Source organism: Dipodomys merriami, unplaced genomic scaffold, assembly GCF_024711535.1.
Source record: "Dipodomys merriami isolate MVZ:Mamm:240054 unplaced genomic scaffold, mDipMer1.0.p SCAF_13, whole genome shotgun sequence".
Taxonomy (NCBI): domain Eukaryota; kingdom Metazoa; phylum Chordata; class Mammalia; order Rodentia; family Heteromyidae; genus Dipodomys; species Dipodomys merriami.
Window position 1 is genome coordinate 4346600 of NW_027202604.1, and position 16565 is coordinate 4363164.

General features: G+C 44.5%; 1 protein-coding gene across 12 annotated transcripts in view; it reads right to left on the reverse strand.

Moving 5' to 3' along the window:
- The window catches only part of Cacna1d (calcium voltage-gated channel subunit alpha1 D), a 353221-nt gene extending 337018 nt beyond the window's left edge, over positions 1–16203 (reverse strand). For 11 of the 12 annotated variants that reach the window (XM_070018511.1, XM_070018515.1, XM_070018508.1 and 8 more), the window contains exons 1-3: positions 15012–15411; positions 12742–13051; positions 8957–9062 (exon numbers count right to left, since the gene is read on the reverse strand). In XM_070018511.1, the coding sequence (XP_069874612.1) occupies positions 8957–9062; positions 12742–13051; positions 15012–15078 (483 nt within the window). In that variant the 5' untranslated portion in view covers positions 15079–15411. Of the gene's footprint in view, positions 1–8956; positions 9063–12741; positions 13052–15011; positions 15412–16104 lie in introns of those variants that run through there. The other variant, XM_070018505.1, reaches the window with a different exon arrangement.
- Between the last annotated feature and the right edge of the window lie 362 nt (positions 16204–16565).

The following is a 16565-nucleotide window of genomic DNA, read 5'->3' on the forward strand; positions in this document are numbered from 1 at the left end:
TCTTTGCCCAACCAAACACCCTAACTTCCCTTAACAATATCCCAGCTAGGTGAATACCAGTCTCACCTGGGTTACAAGGGAACAACACCCCCTCCTTATTTCCATCACATGGACAGACAGGAGATGGGGGATGAAAACAGCTTGCTGATGGCAGAGTCCCAGGGAACAGCACACCTAAGAGGCAGAAGGGAAGCCATCACCTACTCCTGGGTGGCCTGCTAAGCCTGCTGTGCCCTGCAGGGCTAGGAACACCACACCAATCTCTCTTCCCCAGTATATCCATCCTCTCAACAGTAACTGCACACAGGCCCCTTGGCCCAAACAGAATGGAAAAGAACTCTAGAACCTCACAATTTCTTTCAGAACTTTCTTTGGTGACTAGCCGTTTAGGGGCCTATTGGGGACTTTTCCTTCTACTGCACTGATTTAACAAGAACTAAATGTCTCGACTGCTGGGCAAGCTGTCCCCTCTGTAACAATTAGGAGCCTCACTTTCTACAGCTAATTAAAAATTACACAAATACTACTGCCCAGTCTGCTACAATCATTTTTCAAATATTAGATTTAAGCAACAGATGAGAAAGCACTGTCTCCTCCCACAGGCCTTTCCTCAAATGAGTCAAGCAGGACTGAAGTACTACCATGTGAGACTAACCAATAGCAGGTATGAGAACCTCAGAAACCTGACATGGGGTGGGAGTAGAATCTTGATATCTTTAAGCTCACTGCTTCTAATACAGTTTTTCCCCCTAGGCTTTTCATTTTAACAGTGGACTGGGGTTGTGGTTCTGTAAAAAGGGTTTGTCTACCATTCTCAAGGTTTTGGGCTCAATCCCTAGCACCAGGGTGGGGTGAGGAAATATCCTGCTAGCACATATATGCCTACATATTTTTTTTCTTTCAGATAAGCCAGTTTGAGAGCTTTTCACAATTTATAATCCAAGGGGCTCTGACTAAGGAAGTTCTATTTGTCAAAAGTATAGCTGGGGGGTGGGGGGGAGGATGGGAAGGGATGTGAAGGGTAAACAAAGGAGGAGGCTGCAATGCTTGATAAGAAATGTACGCATTATCCTGCCCATGTAATTGTAACCCCTCTGTACAGTATGTTCACAAAAAAATAAAATAAAATGAAAAAAATAACAAAAAAAAAGTATAGCTGGGGAAGTGGTGCTGTGGGGCTCAAATGGTAGAGCACTAGCCTTAAACTGAAGAGCTCAAGAGTTTAAGCCCCATGACTGACAAAAAAACAGAAGTGGAAACAGTATAGCTGGGAATTCCCTCCTTATGGTGTGCCTACTTAACAAGAGAATTTGATTTTAAGGGTTGTGTTGGGTTTTATGGGTTTTTTTTGGTGGTACTGAGGTTTATACTCCAGGCTCTACATTCACGGGGCAGGTACTTTTACCACCTGTGCGAGCCCATTTTTGCTCTAGTTATTTTTGAAACAGTCTTGCTTTTTGCCTGTTCTAGGCTGGATCTCAACCCTCCTATTATACTTTCCACTGCAGCTGGAATGACAGGCAAGTACCACCGTGCCAAGCTTTATCAGACTACCATGATCAGCTTTTTCTGAATCTCATGAACTTTTTTGCCCACAGTGAGGAAACACAATCCTTTTGGCAATGTTCTTTAAAGAGAGGGAGAGAAAGAGAGAGGGGGGAGAGAGATAAACAAAAACACTGCTAGAATTCTTTGTAAGGAACTTTAATAGCGTTGAATTATATTTCTGAAGAACTATCTTATCTATTTGATAATCTGTTCTTTGTCCAAATGAGGCAAACAACAAAGAGATGAACTGGCTCATACTGTCACTAGATCCTAACTTTGGGTAAAGTTTTATGACACAAGTCCATTTATTTTGGTTATTTTGTAGCTCTTCTTCCAAAACTCTTTACATGAATATGATGCTTCCAGCCAGGCGCTGGTGGGTCAGGCTGAAAATCTAGCCACTCAGGAGGCTGAGATCTGAGGGTTATAGTTCAAAACCAGCCTGGGCAGGAAAGTCCATGATAATTAACCAGCAGAAAACACAGAAGTGAAGCTGTGGCTCAAAGTGGTAGAGCACAAGCCTTGAGCAAAAAAGCTCAGAGATAACACCCAGGCCCTGAGTTCAAGCCCCATGTCTCACAAAAAGGAAAGCAAAAGAATGGAATGGAAAGGAAAGGAAAGGGGAAAAGGGACAAAGGAAAACGGGAAAGGAAAAAAGAAAGAAGAAAAGGAAAGGGAAAGGGAAAAGAACTGACACTTTCATCCAGAATCACTCCCAATATTCACTATTGAATAGAAGCTGGCTTATGATAGGGATTCAAAAAGTACTATGAAGTACTGCTCTTTCTTCCCTCATACACCAATACAAAGAGTTAAATTTGCTAAGAAATTAGGGGTGAACTCTGACAGGTGTTTTCTACCCTCTCATTAATACTGGACAATAAGTCAGCCTCTCTGGATAAGGACAGTAAGTCAGCCTCTCTGGATAAACATTAATCATTAGCCAATTGTTGAAAATTAACTAATGATCTATAAGGATGTACCATGGCACTCTGTGTGATCATTCATTTTACCTATCCACTTATTCAACCTGCATTTCCTGATGTGTCTACTGTGAGCCAGGTGCAGTATTAAGTTCACGAGGCTGGAGACTTGAATCAGACTCTAGTCTCAGCCTCTAGGAACTCATATTCTAGTTTTATCCAAAGTCACTCAACTAATCAGCTGGTTTTCAGACCTCAGTTGGCCATATGCACAACCACCACCATTCAAGCCACTTCCCACAAGAGTTATAGAAATAAGGTAGAAAGAGAATGGTAATATAAAGAGACTTTTCCATGTTTATGGGAGTCTAGTGAGAAATCAAATATGTACTTGAGCAGATAGGAGTAGGAGGCAGGGAATAGTCAAGGGTCTGAGAAGGCTGGACAAAGGAGACAGAATGTGAGCTGTCCTTAAAGAACAGCTACAAACTAGACATACAGAAATAAAGTCCAACTGTGCTGAGTGAAGTAGTTTACATTTATTAATTCTAGCTACTCTATCTAGGTTTAGATGGGGAGGATACAGTTCAAAGCCAGTCTGTGAAAAAAAGAATCCCCCTCCCCACTGCCAATATCAACAGAAAAAAGCTGTCTATGGCAGTGTATATTGTCATCCCAGCTATAGGAGGAAATGTTAATAGGAGATTCTCAGTCCAGTCCAGGTTGGCCCAGGTAAGAAATGGGACCGTATCTCAAATATAACAGAGCAAAAGGCAGTGGTGCTGTAGCTCAAGTGGTAGAGCACTAGCCTTGAGCTGAAGAGCTCAGGCACAAGGCCCAGGCCCAGAGTTCAAGTCCCATGACTAACCAAAGAAAAAAGAGCAAAAAGGGCTGGAGACATATCTCAAATGGTAAAGCACCTGTTGAGCAGGTGTAAAGATCCTGAGTTCAAACTACAGTATAGTACTGCCAAACAGAAAAAAGAAAAAAATGCAACTGAAATAGAAACAATAATGCAAAGATACACTAAAGATTGTTAGAAATTGACTCAGGATGTCAGTAGGAAGAAGGACTCCAACTTGAAAGGAATTTGGCAAAACAAAGTTACCTTCTGCAGTAGGGTGTGCCATCAGCCAAAAATCTGGCAAGCAAGCACACAGAACAGGTGGGTCGTTCCCTTTTTATCCCTAACACAGCAGGCCCTGCCCCTCTGCTGGAATTGGCTGGGCTCATGTTCACAATCTGCTCATGATTGACTAGTATAAAGAGAGTAGGATATCTTAATTACTCACACCCTCTGCTCCTTACTTGCTGATACTGTCTTAGCAGGATAATTCAACAAAAACCAAGCCACTAGGCCAAAGCAGAAACGTTTAAGCAACCCACTTCAATAGAAAAGATGGCTTTTCTCACAAGATGAAGGGCTGAACTTGTACCTCCCTTTTCAGCAAAGCCCAATGATCCAGGTTACAAATTTGTGTTTCAGGTCCCCTATCACAATTCATTGCACTCTGAAAATTGACAAGAGTCTAAACTATAAAACCATGAAGATCCAATAAGCTTGCTATTTAAGCCCAGCTAATAATAGTACCCAAGCCTCTTCGCCATGGTAGAGAGAAAGCAATCACACCAGACTTTCACAGCATTCCCTGTCATTGCAAGAATGCATAGCCCAGTACAGCTTCCCAGAGTTGCCCACTGTCTCTCTACTGTGAATCCTGGAACCAAAGCCCAAAATGTACAAGATCTCTTGGCTGAGCCCAGCTTTAAGGGCTCCTTCAGGCAGAGGTGGACAAGAGTCATTGACACTAAGCTTTTCAAAAAGAACATGAAAAACTTCCACTGACTTCCAGACATGGACTTCCACAAGGGCCAACAAGGGACCTACCACCCAAGAAGATCCTAAATGGTGGCTTGAGGAAAAAAAGGAGGATATGCTTCTTCCAAGAGGCTTGTTCATTTGGCAGTTATCAATACTTACTTGCCGAACATGTACGATTATGCCAGAGAGGGCAGGGATTCAGAAACGGTTCTCTCTGAATTTATTCTATAGATGATTAATAATAAAAAATAATAAAAAAGAAATGCAACTACTTATATATGTATTATATATATACAAGTAGAGAGCATTTTATACACAAGGTGCTGCGAAAGATGTTCCAGTACAATTGTTTATTTGGAGCTGGTATGAGAGCTCATGCCTATAAAACTTGCTACTTTAGGAGGCTGGGATCAAGACAATCACTGCTCAGGGGCAGCACTGGAGAAAAGCTTGTAAGATTTCATCTCAATCAATAAAAGTGCTAGGCATGTTGGTGTTTACTTGTCATCCCAGCTACTCAGGAAATGTAAGTAGGAGGATCACCACAGGCAGGGGTTTGCGGGGGGAGGATAATATCATACTTGAAAAATAATGGGAACAAAAATGGCTGAAGGCATAGTACAAGGCCTCCTAGCAAATGTAAAGCCCTGAGTTCAAACCCCAATATGACCAAAAATGAAATTCGTTCATTCCATCACAGAAAAAAATCGAATTATTCTCAAGCATCTGTAAGGACCATGACTTCTGGTAGTTAGGATAAAAAAGACATTCACATGAACAAAATAGTATAAGAAAAGCCAGGAGGCAGACAAATAAAAGAAGGGGTGTTTAAGAACTTTGGGTGACAGCTGGGCGCTGGTGGCTCACGCCTGTAGCCTGTAATCCTAGCTACTCAGGAGGCTGAGATCTGAGGATCTCGGTTCAAAGCCAGCCCGGGCAGGAGAGACCGTGAGACTCCTATCTCCAATAAACCACCAGAAAATCGAAGTGGCGCTGTAGCTCAAGTGGTAGAGCGCTCGCCTTGAGCTGAAGAGCTGAGGGACAGTGCCCAGGCCCAGAGTTCAAGCCCCACGGCCGACAAAAACAAAACAAAACAAAAGAACTTTGAGTGACAAATAGAGAAGGAAAACTATGAAGGAGAGACATGAAAGATAAAGCAAAAAATGTCAGACCAGACCAAGCTGCAACCTCACTGTGGGGTCTAACCTCACCTTGGTGGGCAGTGAGTAGCTACAGAAGCCTTCAAAATCACACCAGCATCATCTGACACTAGTGTAAATGGAGAGAAAATGGAAGATGGAGAGGATTGTTATTGAGGCCAATGTCAACAAGCTAAAAATACAAATATACGGGCCTCAATAAAAGATTTTTACAAAAGGGGCAGGGAGTCAGGAAAGAAGTCAAAGAGTTGGTTAAAAAGAAAACTTTTTGTTTAGTTTAACAACCATTTACTGAGCACCTAATATGAGCCAGACCTCCACAAAGAGTCCCTGTCCTCTGGTCAGTCCCTGCAGGCTTAGAGGTGGATTCAGTTATCAGCAGATAGCAAGGAAGCTCTGACTTGGCAGATGGAAATCCTCATTTTGGATGTTTCTAATTTGAGGCAGTTCAGTGCCACAAAAAAGGGAGGGAGGCTGGGGAAGGAGAATACCAGGAGCAGGATGCCCAGACTAAAAATTGTCCCACTGTACAGTTTGCTTAGGAGAAAATGAGGATTAGTACATGAAGTGTTTTTCATCACAGGGAAGCATAAATTATAATCATCTGGCACCTGACACAGAAGAGCTCCCTCCTTGATGTCAACAGAAAAAATAAATGATACCCTCCTTCTGCAAGAGGAACTGAGGAAATACAGTGACTGACGGAGTGAAGAGGGCCACTGCTGTGGGAACTGAGCAAGCTGTTTCCATGGCTTCAGCCTCCACTAGTCCCCACAAGTCCGCAAGTGAATGCTGCACAGAAACTTAGATTTTGTATTTTTAAAACAATCTAACTCTGGGAAAACTTGCTGCCCTTAAGGTAGTCACCAAATTACCAAAGATGGCTTAGTTACATACTACCCAGACCAAACACACATTGAACCCCTAGGGAAAGCCACGTTCCATATCCAACAAAAGTATTAATTTCACTTCAAATGACCTGAAACAGCCAGGAACACTGGCCAAAGAGCTGGGGCTGAATTTCACCCTAAGAGCTTGTCAGACACATTTCCCAGCAAGCTATCAGGAAAAGAAAACCACCAACTCCCCGATACACACAACTGTGTAACTCGTGTCAGCCTGCCCTTTGTTTTGTCAGTCACATTAAATGAAAGGTATTTACTACAGAAGAAAAATAAGCTTTGTTCAGCTGCCTCTAAACCAATCCCCAAAATAGAGCAATCACTTTAATACAAACTGGGTCAAATGTAAAAAAAAAAAAAAAAAAAAACTGGAATCCCTGATGGGAGGACAGACATGGCATGGGACCTCGCTCAGAGTCACGGGCAAATCCACAAAGATCCTCCCTTCCCACACTAGAAAAGGAAATACTGAGAAACTGGCAGTACACAAATTCATCTAGCACATGACCATCCAAGTAAAACCAAGATAGGAACTTTAATGCCATGAGTTCTAGCATACTCAGTAAAGAGGTCAAAAAACACACACACTAGCTTTTAGAACAGCCTGCCAAACTAACACACTGTTTATCTCACTTCAGAATAAATCTAGTGTTTAAGAATTATCAAAAAAGGATCCACTTGAAGAAGCTACAAGGGGAAAGAAGAGAGATTTATCCACTGTGTCCTGTATTTTCTTCTTCATTCTTAGCTGAAGGATCCAAATGGTCCAAAAGTACTTATATCAGTACCCTGAATTATGCTGGGGGAAATAACCCAAATATTAATTGGCTTACAGATGCAGCTACATTAATTATTCCATTGATCTCAATTAATCTGCCTTTCTGGAAGGTATATATTTTCTAAGTTTGTTTAATCATGTTCTCTTGATCTACAAAAAAGCAACAAACTGGGTCACCACCCTCATGGTTAAATTTGGTAACAAGGCTAACACCATCTGTGGCCTAGACTAGAATGATCCATCTCCATTGATGGGAGAATTTTCACTACTTCTGCCTTTCAACCATCATCTAGCATCACATGTCTACAACCAAATTGAAAACCATTTTAAGTGTCCACAATTGTAAGCATCATATAAATATATATTAACAGTTTGTAGGTGTTCAGCTCACATTTACAGTCATATTTTCAGCAGCAAAAGTTAAAAATTCCTGCAAATTCTCTAGAAATCATGCTAACAAAATATAAATACAAGTAGACATCATGTTATTCCTGAAATATACACAATATTTTAAAATGTAATGAGAAATCCTGGACATAAACAATGAAAGGTAAATTCACAACAGCATAATTCCACTTTCTTCAGAAACCAGAAAAACCCTCTATATTTAGGGAGAGTCTAATGTGTTCACCTTTATAACACTTGCCCAGGGAAGAACATCTAGCCCTGCTCAAATACAGCTTTAACATGAGAAACCAAAACCAAATGAAAGTAACTAGAAAAGAAAGCAGAAGAGTTTCCAGCTAGCCAGCATTTCATCTACCATTCTGCATGCCTCCAATAATACTGACCCTTGCTAGTAAGATATCTTAGCACTAGAAAAATCCTGAAATGGCTTCTGAATCATCAAACTAAGACTACAACTGTCAGAAGAAAAAAATATTTTTTAAACCCTGGTGATCTTATCCTACTCCCTCAACTGTCATGAAGATGAACGACAAGGCAGAAATGGTATGTGGGTATGAGACAGACCCCCCAAATACAACTAGCTAACAAATGAGTGGGACAAGTTCCAAGTCTCAGTCCAGTGCTCTTTAGGACCTTAAAAAAAAAAGCAACAAAACCTACATCAACTTTTCCCAAAAGAAGTTCTATGGAACACTGGCTTCATGATATTAACGTCTTCAGGGGAGAAAAAACAGCTTAAAGAACCCATAACCAATTGCTTTTAAGAACTGAACTAGACAAAAATGAAGCCTGTTTTTTAACTGCAAAACTTCCCAGAGCTTTTACTTGGCTAATTCTCACTATAAATCTTTAGGAGGACAGTAAGTATACAGAAGTATCCTGGTAAACTTAACTTTAGACTCAATTTATCTTGGGGCACTTCACAGGACCTGGTGTAGAAACTCTAATACTATACTTTTCATTCTCCAAATTTTGTACAGTTAGTAGTTTTGTTATGCTGTATTCAATTAAAAATTCATAGGTCATGTATAAAATCTGTAATTCTTTACTTACCAGAAAAAATTGACCAAAGTACTTATCACTCCCAAATAGCACTAAATTTTTCTTTAAAAAGCAAGCTAACATTATCAGGAAATGAGTGGTAAACAGCAAAAGCTTATATAGAGAGAAAAGTTATCTTAAAACCTGCTATAAATACCTTCCATTAAAAAGTTCCACATCTATTTGTATAAGATCCATGATTTTAAACACTTGTATTCAGTGTAAATGTAAGCATGGGTCAAAATAAATAAATAACACAGCTGTAAAGCTGCATGACATAAACTTCAACCACCCTCAAAGCCAACTGCCAGGTTAAGTACAGAATCAAGTAATAACCACACATCAGGACAGGCAAGAAACTCTAAGACACTTACCAAGTTATGATTTGTTGAATTAGAATCATCTTCAGGGAATGGGATGTATATAGCTAAGGCCACACAATTGGCAAAAATAGCCAATAATATAAATATGTCAAATGGTCTGAAAAAATTCCGTTAAGGTACATATATTATGAAAACATAAACCATTCCTCTTATTACACTCTCAATCATACCACCTCTGAATTACTTTTCAAATGACAATGACATTCACAAATTGTGTTTTAACTGACTATCCCATCTACTAGATTTCCAGCAGAAGTAATCATAGCTGGTCATCTCACAATATGCTGTCCTATCAAATGACCTCTCCATGTCCTTTTCTTCTGTTGCAAGGATCAGATGATCACATTGCACTCATTCTTCTGCTGCACATTGTATATTAAAACCTAAAAATGCTGAACAGCCAGTTAGGGCAGTGGGTGAACCAGGTTTCTTCTTCTTAAATTAACAAACTAACTAGGGCCTTGCTAAATTCCCAGCTGTTACAGAGAAGTAGTAATCTTGAGGTAAATCTCTTCTGCAGATCCTTGATTCCATGTGTTATAGCCGTTTTCTCAAGGGCTATTCCTGGCAGGGTCAGTGTAAATCTGCCATCTGGATTTGAGCAGACAAAGCTACTAGGACTTTCTCCATTTTTTTCACTCTCTCGTGGCATGATCCAATACCTCAGACACTGATAAGCAAGCCAGGCTTCAGCCCCCTCTTTTGCTTTCTCTACTGGAGTAATCAATAGCTATCACTGTTTCAAATTAGAGCTAGACTAGAGCTTAGTTTATAATGTGCTGTTGCTGTATTCAATTTATAAACAAATTAAATTTAAAAGCCATAAGAAATCAACCAGAATACTTTCAAAGTGGGCATTAACAGTTTCAAATCTCAAGGGCAGTTTGGAGGAATCACTTTGAGATCAGCCTTCAACAGATACTTGCTTAAACATTCTGGTGTTAGTAAGAGACATTGTCAAAACTGGCAAGATAAAAGTTGACATCTGCCAAGATGACTACTTTTCTTCTTTTGGTTTTCAGCCTTTCCAAATACAGGATTTTATGAATGCCAACCTAATCAGCAGTTCCTAGGCTTGACTTTATAATAATGCTCCTATACACTCACCCACAGAGGCAAGGCCATGGTTTAACTAAATCTCTCAAGGTACTAAGATTCAAGGATATGAACAGTCTTGATACCCTTCTGGGAACTCCGAAACTGATACAAGAAACAAAGAGCCCAAATCTCACTGGAGATACGTTGGGTTTCCTAAAGCCTCTGGCCCTTTGAACTGCTTTGATAACTTATTGGAATAAAGACAGAAATAACATGATTTCTTTCCTAACTTTGATGGGTTTATTCTCATTTCAAACCTAGTGTTACAAAATCTTTTATCCAAGGACCCAGGCATCCAATAAGACTACCTGAAGAAGACAACAAAATTTTCTTGTCATTTCTCCTCTCAGCAGATCCTCACTGAAATTTAAGTTAATTTCCCCCAAAGTAATTCTCCATAAAAACACACTTAGTCTCTCCTGTCCCCCATATCATCATTCTTCCTTTGCAATTTCCCTGATGATGTACATGATAAGCCTGCAAATATGAGAAAATACTACACTGCTCTGGAAGGGTAAATATAAAGTGTATTTTTATTATTATTTTGTTCTACTTTCAGTCTCCAGACACTAGAGGCCACCTTCCCATTGCCACAAGAAACTAGCAGGTCTAACTTTAACAGTTCTTTTGGTTTTTTGTTGGTTTTTTTTTTTTTTTGGTCCGGTAGTGGGGCCTGAACTCTGGGCCTGGGCACTGTCCCTCAGCTCTTCAGCTCAAGGCTAGCACTCTACCACTTGAGCCACAGCGCCACTTCTGGCTTTTTTCTTATGTGGTGCTGAGGAATCGAACCAAGGGCCTCAGGCATGCAAGGCAAGCGCTCTACCACTGAGCCACCTTCCCAGCCCTTAACAGTTCTTTTGGGTAAGAGGACATCTCTCACTACCCAGGGTCTAAGACACTGCTATGCCTGTCTATAAAAACAAAACAGACTCTCCTCTCCCAGTGTTCACTGGGCCTGACATAGCTGTTTGGAAAGGATTTCTGTAACTTGCTCCCTGAAATAGAATGTCACTGCCATTGGAAAAAATAAATAGATCATGCATCATTTAATATCTATGTATTCTCAAAACTGTCCCACTTATAAGCAGGCTTCTGCCTGGACAGTCACATACCCCAATTCCTATGCACTAGTGTCTTGTAACTGAGGAAAGGAAGCTAGCAGCATGATCCAGAAATTTACTCTTTACAGATAAATGCTATGTACAAATTACTGTGCACAAAGAAAAACATCAGGCCTCTTATCACACTCCACCTATAAAAATTAATAACCCCACTGAGAAGTTTCTGCTTACTCAGAATCACATCAAGCCAACCACAGAAGGAAGACATCTTTCTGGCAAATGCAGTCGCTGCCCATGACTCCAGTGAGACCACTAAGCTACACCCTAATTTAGCCATCTCTTTCCTGACACAAGTGCTGTCCTCAGGCGAGAGAAGAACTTAACGAGAAAAATGTACACATAAACTCCCAACTATGCAAGAGACACCATAGCATCTGTTCTAAAAAAGAAAAGGCATAACGAAACATAGCCTAGCATTCAGCTGCTCTCTCTGAAAACTGTTCTAGACAGTTGCCTGATTTTAACTCCTGACCATGAGCAGAGAAAATAACCAGTTAAGACAGAGGGTGTGCAAATAGTTCATTGGGTACTTACATTATTAGGGTTCTACTTACTAGCTAGCTATGTCCTCTCCACCCTCTGGGATACATACAGAGAGAAAGCTCTATATTCACACGCTTGCCTCTGGGTAATGACAGCTCTGAGGACCCGGTCAGCCCCCAAACACCCTTCTAGGGGAAGAAAATGCTTTATTTTACCCAGGCCAAGGAAATAATCAGATTAATTAGAAAGGCATTTGCTCAAAAAGCCAGCCTCCATCAACCTGTTCCAAAGGATGACAGGAACTGGAGTTTGGCCTCCAGATTTGAGGAAAGGGATAAGCAAGTCGAGGAGCACGATACTTTCCCAAGTCTTAGGACATGACAACCATCCTGGAGCATTTAGTTCAGTTTTAAAAATACAAAAGAGACGCCCAGAAATGTAACTTCAGTCCAAGGACATAGGCAGAATTTTTTATAAAGGCAGCAACTGCAAATTCCTCCACTGAGAGGGCCGCTCTGTAACTCACTAGGGCTCAGGAAGAAGAGGCACACACAAGCCTTCCCTGAATAGGCTTCCTTATGCTCATGTTTCAAAGAGGTTTTTTGGAACTTATCAAAAGGAAATTCCAAGAAGCCATACTATTGGTCAGCCAAAAAAAAAAAAAACTGCTCCCTATGCAGCAAATGTTCACATGACCAACTGGCATCACCAAATATAAGAGCGAGATGCAACCTTAGCTTTAGTTGTAGTTGTAAAACATTAGAATGAGAAGATTCCACTAAAGGTCACTACCATGCAGTACAATCTTAGAATAGTCTCTTTTTCACTTTTCATATCAGCATATTTCATTGTCAATAGGTTCAATACATACCACTCTCCAAAAAATAATAGATTCAAAACTAGCCATCTAATATCTAACGACCTTCATACACCATGAAACTCCTTCTATAAATCTTCTACAGCTCACATTTCAGACTGCTACAGCTTTGTGTCATTTCAGAAAGCAAATCCTTTTAAAAAAAATACAGATGTTGAAATAGAAAATGAGAAGGACTTCCCAGATAAAAAGGATACTTCCATTCCACTATACTAATGCAGGCTCTTCGGATGGGGTTATTCAGTGATAAACAGAAAAGGGCGCGGGCAGGTCGGCTGTTAGACGAGTTACCCTGTTTTTTGCTCTTGGCGTATTGCTGACGTTTTCTTTGGGAGAGAGATCCTACAGGTGGGGGTGCGGAGGTACTCATAGTCTGGGCAGCCTTGGCCTGTCTAGCAGCATCGATTGCAGCTTGCCAAGACAGGACAGTTTGCTTGGAGCTATTCGGTTGAGAAGTTGGTCCTTCACCAGAAAGAGGGAGTCTGGTGCCTCTTGCATAGTTTACCTCTGGGGAGAAGAAAAAAAAGAATGATTTTACAACAACAACAACAACAAAAACAGGAATCCAATGAATATAAAAGGAAAAAGAAGCAAAAGTTGTCTCCCACCAAGGGAAAGCATTCCTGTGTTTCCATTGTGAACCTCATATCCTACTTTTTAGCAGCAGGTTTTGGTCAGATAGTCAAGTAGCAAGAAAAGTCCACAGAGTTCTGCTCCAGGTGGCAGTCTTGCAGGATCACTGCTGCACCATACCCAGCCTACTTAGTTCTCTTCCATATCCATGTCTTCAAAAGGAGTCTTTTAGTACTGTGACAAACTGAGGTCATTCCCACCTTTATTTTATGTCTTTCTGACTTTAAAATCCCACATACCTCTTATGACTTAATAGATATTTATAACAGCTTTTTTCTAAAATAATCACCATCATCACACACAAAAAGGCAGTGCCAATAACTCAATAGTCTTAATCAGTTTCAGGGTGTTACTCCAACATCTTTCCACAGCCACAAATGCATTTTTTTTTACAGCCTAGAAAAAAAAAATCCTCTGCTGGTACCAGGCAATACCAAAGGCCCCATAACAAATATCTAGATTATGCACTGACACTTCCTGCATATGAAAATTCATGATGCTTGGGACTCATTTCCTCCACAAGCTTCAGAAAACAGAAAACATCTTTAGGGCTTTTTTGCATTTTAAATTGCAGCCGTATCAGGAAAGTCAGCATCCAGTCAGCCTGCACCTCTATACCTAGAATCGACAGGCTACATTACACCAGGGGCCCTCAAGGCCTAAGCAAGTATCATCTCAGTACAGGCTGGCATCCAGGAGCACACAAGGCAGAAATCCAAAGGGGTCTGTTGGGTGTGAGGGCCCCCCTCATTTGAGTCAGGCCATCCCCAGGCAAGGTGCCCAGGCACCTGCTCACATTGGATCATGGTCTCCAGCTGAAGCACAACTCAAAGTGACAGAGGTGGCAGAGAGGTAGAGAAAGGGTTTTATTTTTGTTTTTTACAACGCCAATTTATTGATAAGAGTCAAAGCGATCCCAGGTCTCCTGGCCAGCAAGCCTGGGAACTGAGCAAAGCCAAACGGGGCAGCAGACAATCAGCGCCAGGGATGAGTCCTGATCCTCTCCCTTGGGGAGCGCTCACCCGGAAAGGCTTCAAGCCTCCTGGGGTTGGGGATGAGGACGATTTCCAAAGAGGGGGCTTGGCCAGAAGCTACACCAGCCTCCCTTGACCCAGCCCCCTCCAGCATGGAAACTGCACGTGGTGCCCGGGGCCAGGGCTGAGGAGGGGAGCCCCACAGCGGCAGCGACTCTCCGGGCATTGCTAGGTTACCGACGTGTGCTCTGGAGGCTCGGGGAGCGGGAATACACGCTTTTACTCCATCCTCTTCCCCCAAGATTGCGAGACCCGGCCTCCCCCGCGAGGGAAGGGGTATGGAGAGGGGTGTGCGCTTCGCCCACTGGCGCAAACGGGGAAACGCTGTGGTCCTCAATGTTTCCGGATGTCACCAAGGACCTTCTTCTTAGTCAACCAGGGGGCGGGGGAGGAGGGGAAGCAACGAGAGGCTGGCTAGGGGCTCGGCCCAAGACCAACACCCCTCCCCCTTCCATCACTGGGGGCGAGGGAGGAAAGTTGAGCCCGAGGACACCGAACCCGAATCACCTCGACACGCCGCCCCACGGTACTCCACATACTGAATGCCCGCCCCCACCCCACAAATGCAGAATTAACTCTGACATTCAGGGCCTGAAGGGGAGAACGGAGTGGCTGTCGCGCATCTCCCCTTTCCGTGTAGACGACACCAAGCCAAGAGCCTCCCCTCCAACCCCCACCCCCCCGAGCCCACCCAGCGCATCGGGGGTGGGGGGAAGGGGTGAGAGGCAGGGGATCGGAAGGAGAGGACCACAGCAAGGATTCGATTTTGCAGCGGGTTGCCCAAGCTCTGGCTTGCTCACCGTTCGCGTGGTCCGCTTGATGCTGCCGTTGATGCTGCATTTTTTTCATCATCATCATCATCATCATCCACGAACATTTATTGAGCGCCTACTGTGTGCAGGGCACTGTACCGGGCGTTGGGGCCGGGGTGGGATGGGTAAGGGGTTTATAGCTCGGTGGGAGCCGCGGTCCCTGCCCTTATTTTCGCTTCAGCAGGGGGTGGGGAAGGACAGGGACAAATAACAGAAAATAAGGGTAATTTATAAAAACCGCCTGCCACCCACGCTCCCTCTTTTTCAAAAATGGAGCAAAATAAACTTTTTAAAAAAATAAAATCAGATGTATATATTATGCTAATAATATATACATGCAATTTATGTTAATCTTTTTTTTTTCTTTTCCTGCAAAAAGAGAATTGGCTTGGTCCCCTCCTCTAGCGGAGGGACGCGGCGGCGATGCCGGCCCGGCCGCCGGGGCCGCTCGGGGCGCCCCCCATGCCGCCCGCCCGTCCGCCCGCCCGCCCGCCGCGGTGCCGGGTGCCCGCCGTCGCCGCCCGCGCCGCCGCTGGCTCGGGACCGCGGGCAGCCGGAGCTCACATCCGGGAACGGAGGCGCTCGCTCGCTCGCCCGCCCGCCCGCTCGCCCGCCCGCTCGCTCGCTCGTTCCGCGCCCGCCGCGCCGCGCCGCGCCGCGCCGCACGCCGGCTTCGCCCTGGCGACGCTGCGCGCCCGCCGCCGCCGTCCCCCGCGCTCCCCCCGCCCGCCCGAGCCTCCCACGGGCCGCGCCGCGCCCCAGCTGTCGGCTGCCGGCCGCGCACCGCCCAGCCCACGCGCTCACTGGGGCCGCCGCGTGGGACCCGGTGCTGCCGCCGCGGCCTGGCTCCGCTGACCCGCGCGCCGGCTCCCCGGGGTTAAAAGCGCGCTTCGGTCGCGGGCCGCCTGCTTAACCCCCTCGGCGCCGCAGCGTGTTCTCTCCGCGTTTCCCCCCCCGGAGAGGCCGGAGGCCTCCGCGCAGGCTGGGGCGGCGGCGGGGTGCGGATTAACCGCTCCTCCTCCCCGGGCTTCGGGGCTGGGGCTCTCGGGCTGCCGGGGGCCGGGCCTTCCTCGGGGCACACCTGGAGGACGCTCGGTCCCCTGGAAGCACAGGTGCTAGCGTGCGACCCTCGCGGCGGTACTCAGGTGCATCCCGGGCGGGCTCCACCTGGACCCATTCCTACTCCGGAGCCAGGCGGCATCTTCTTAATGCTCCCCCTACCCCTCCAGCTGTGGCTGAGGGAAACCGAGAAGCCCTGCTCTCCGCAGAACACTCAACTGTCCCAGGTAACTACCCTGGGCTCCAACCCAGCTTCGGGGGCGCCCCCCTCCGCGCCCAACTCGGAGTCTGGCACCGACGGGAGACCCTGGGGCAGCGAGGGGGCGGCTGGGCTGGCACCTCCCGCTCTCCCATCACCACCTTTCCTTACGTTTGGAGGCAGGTACCAGGGAGTAAAAGACTTAAGTCTTGGAAACCGCTAGTGTCACTTAGAGCAAGGGACCTTGCTGTTGACTCGGGTCCTGGAGCTGAGTGGTTTATTTC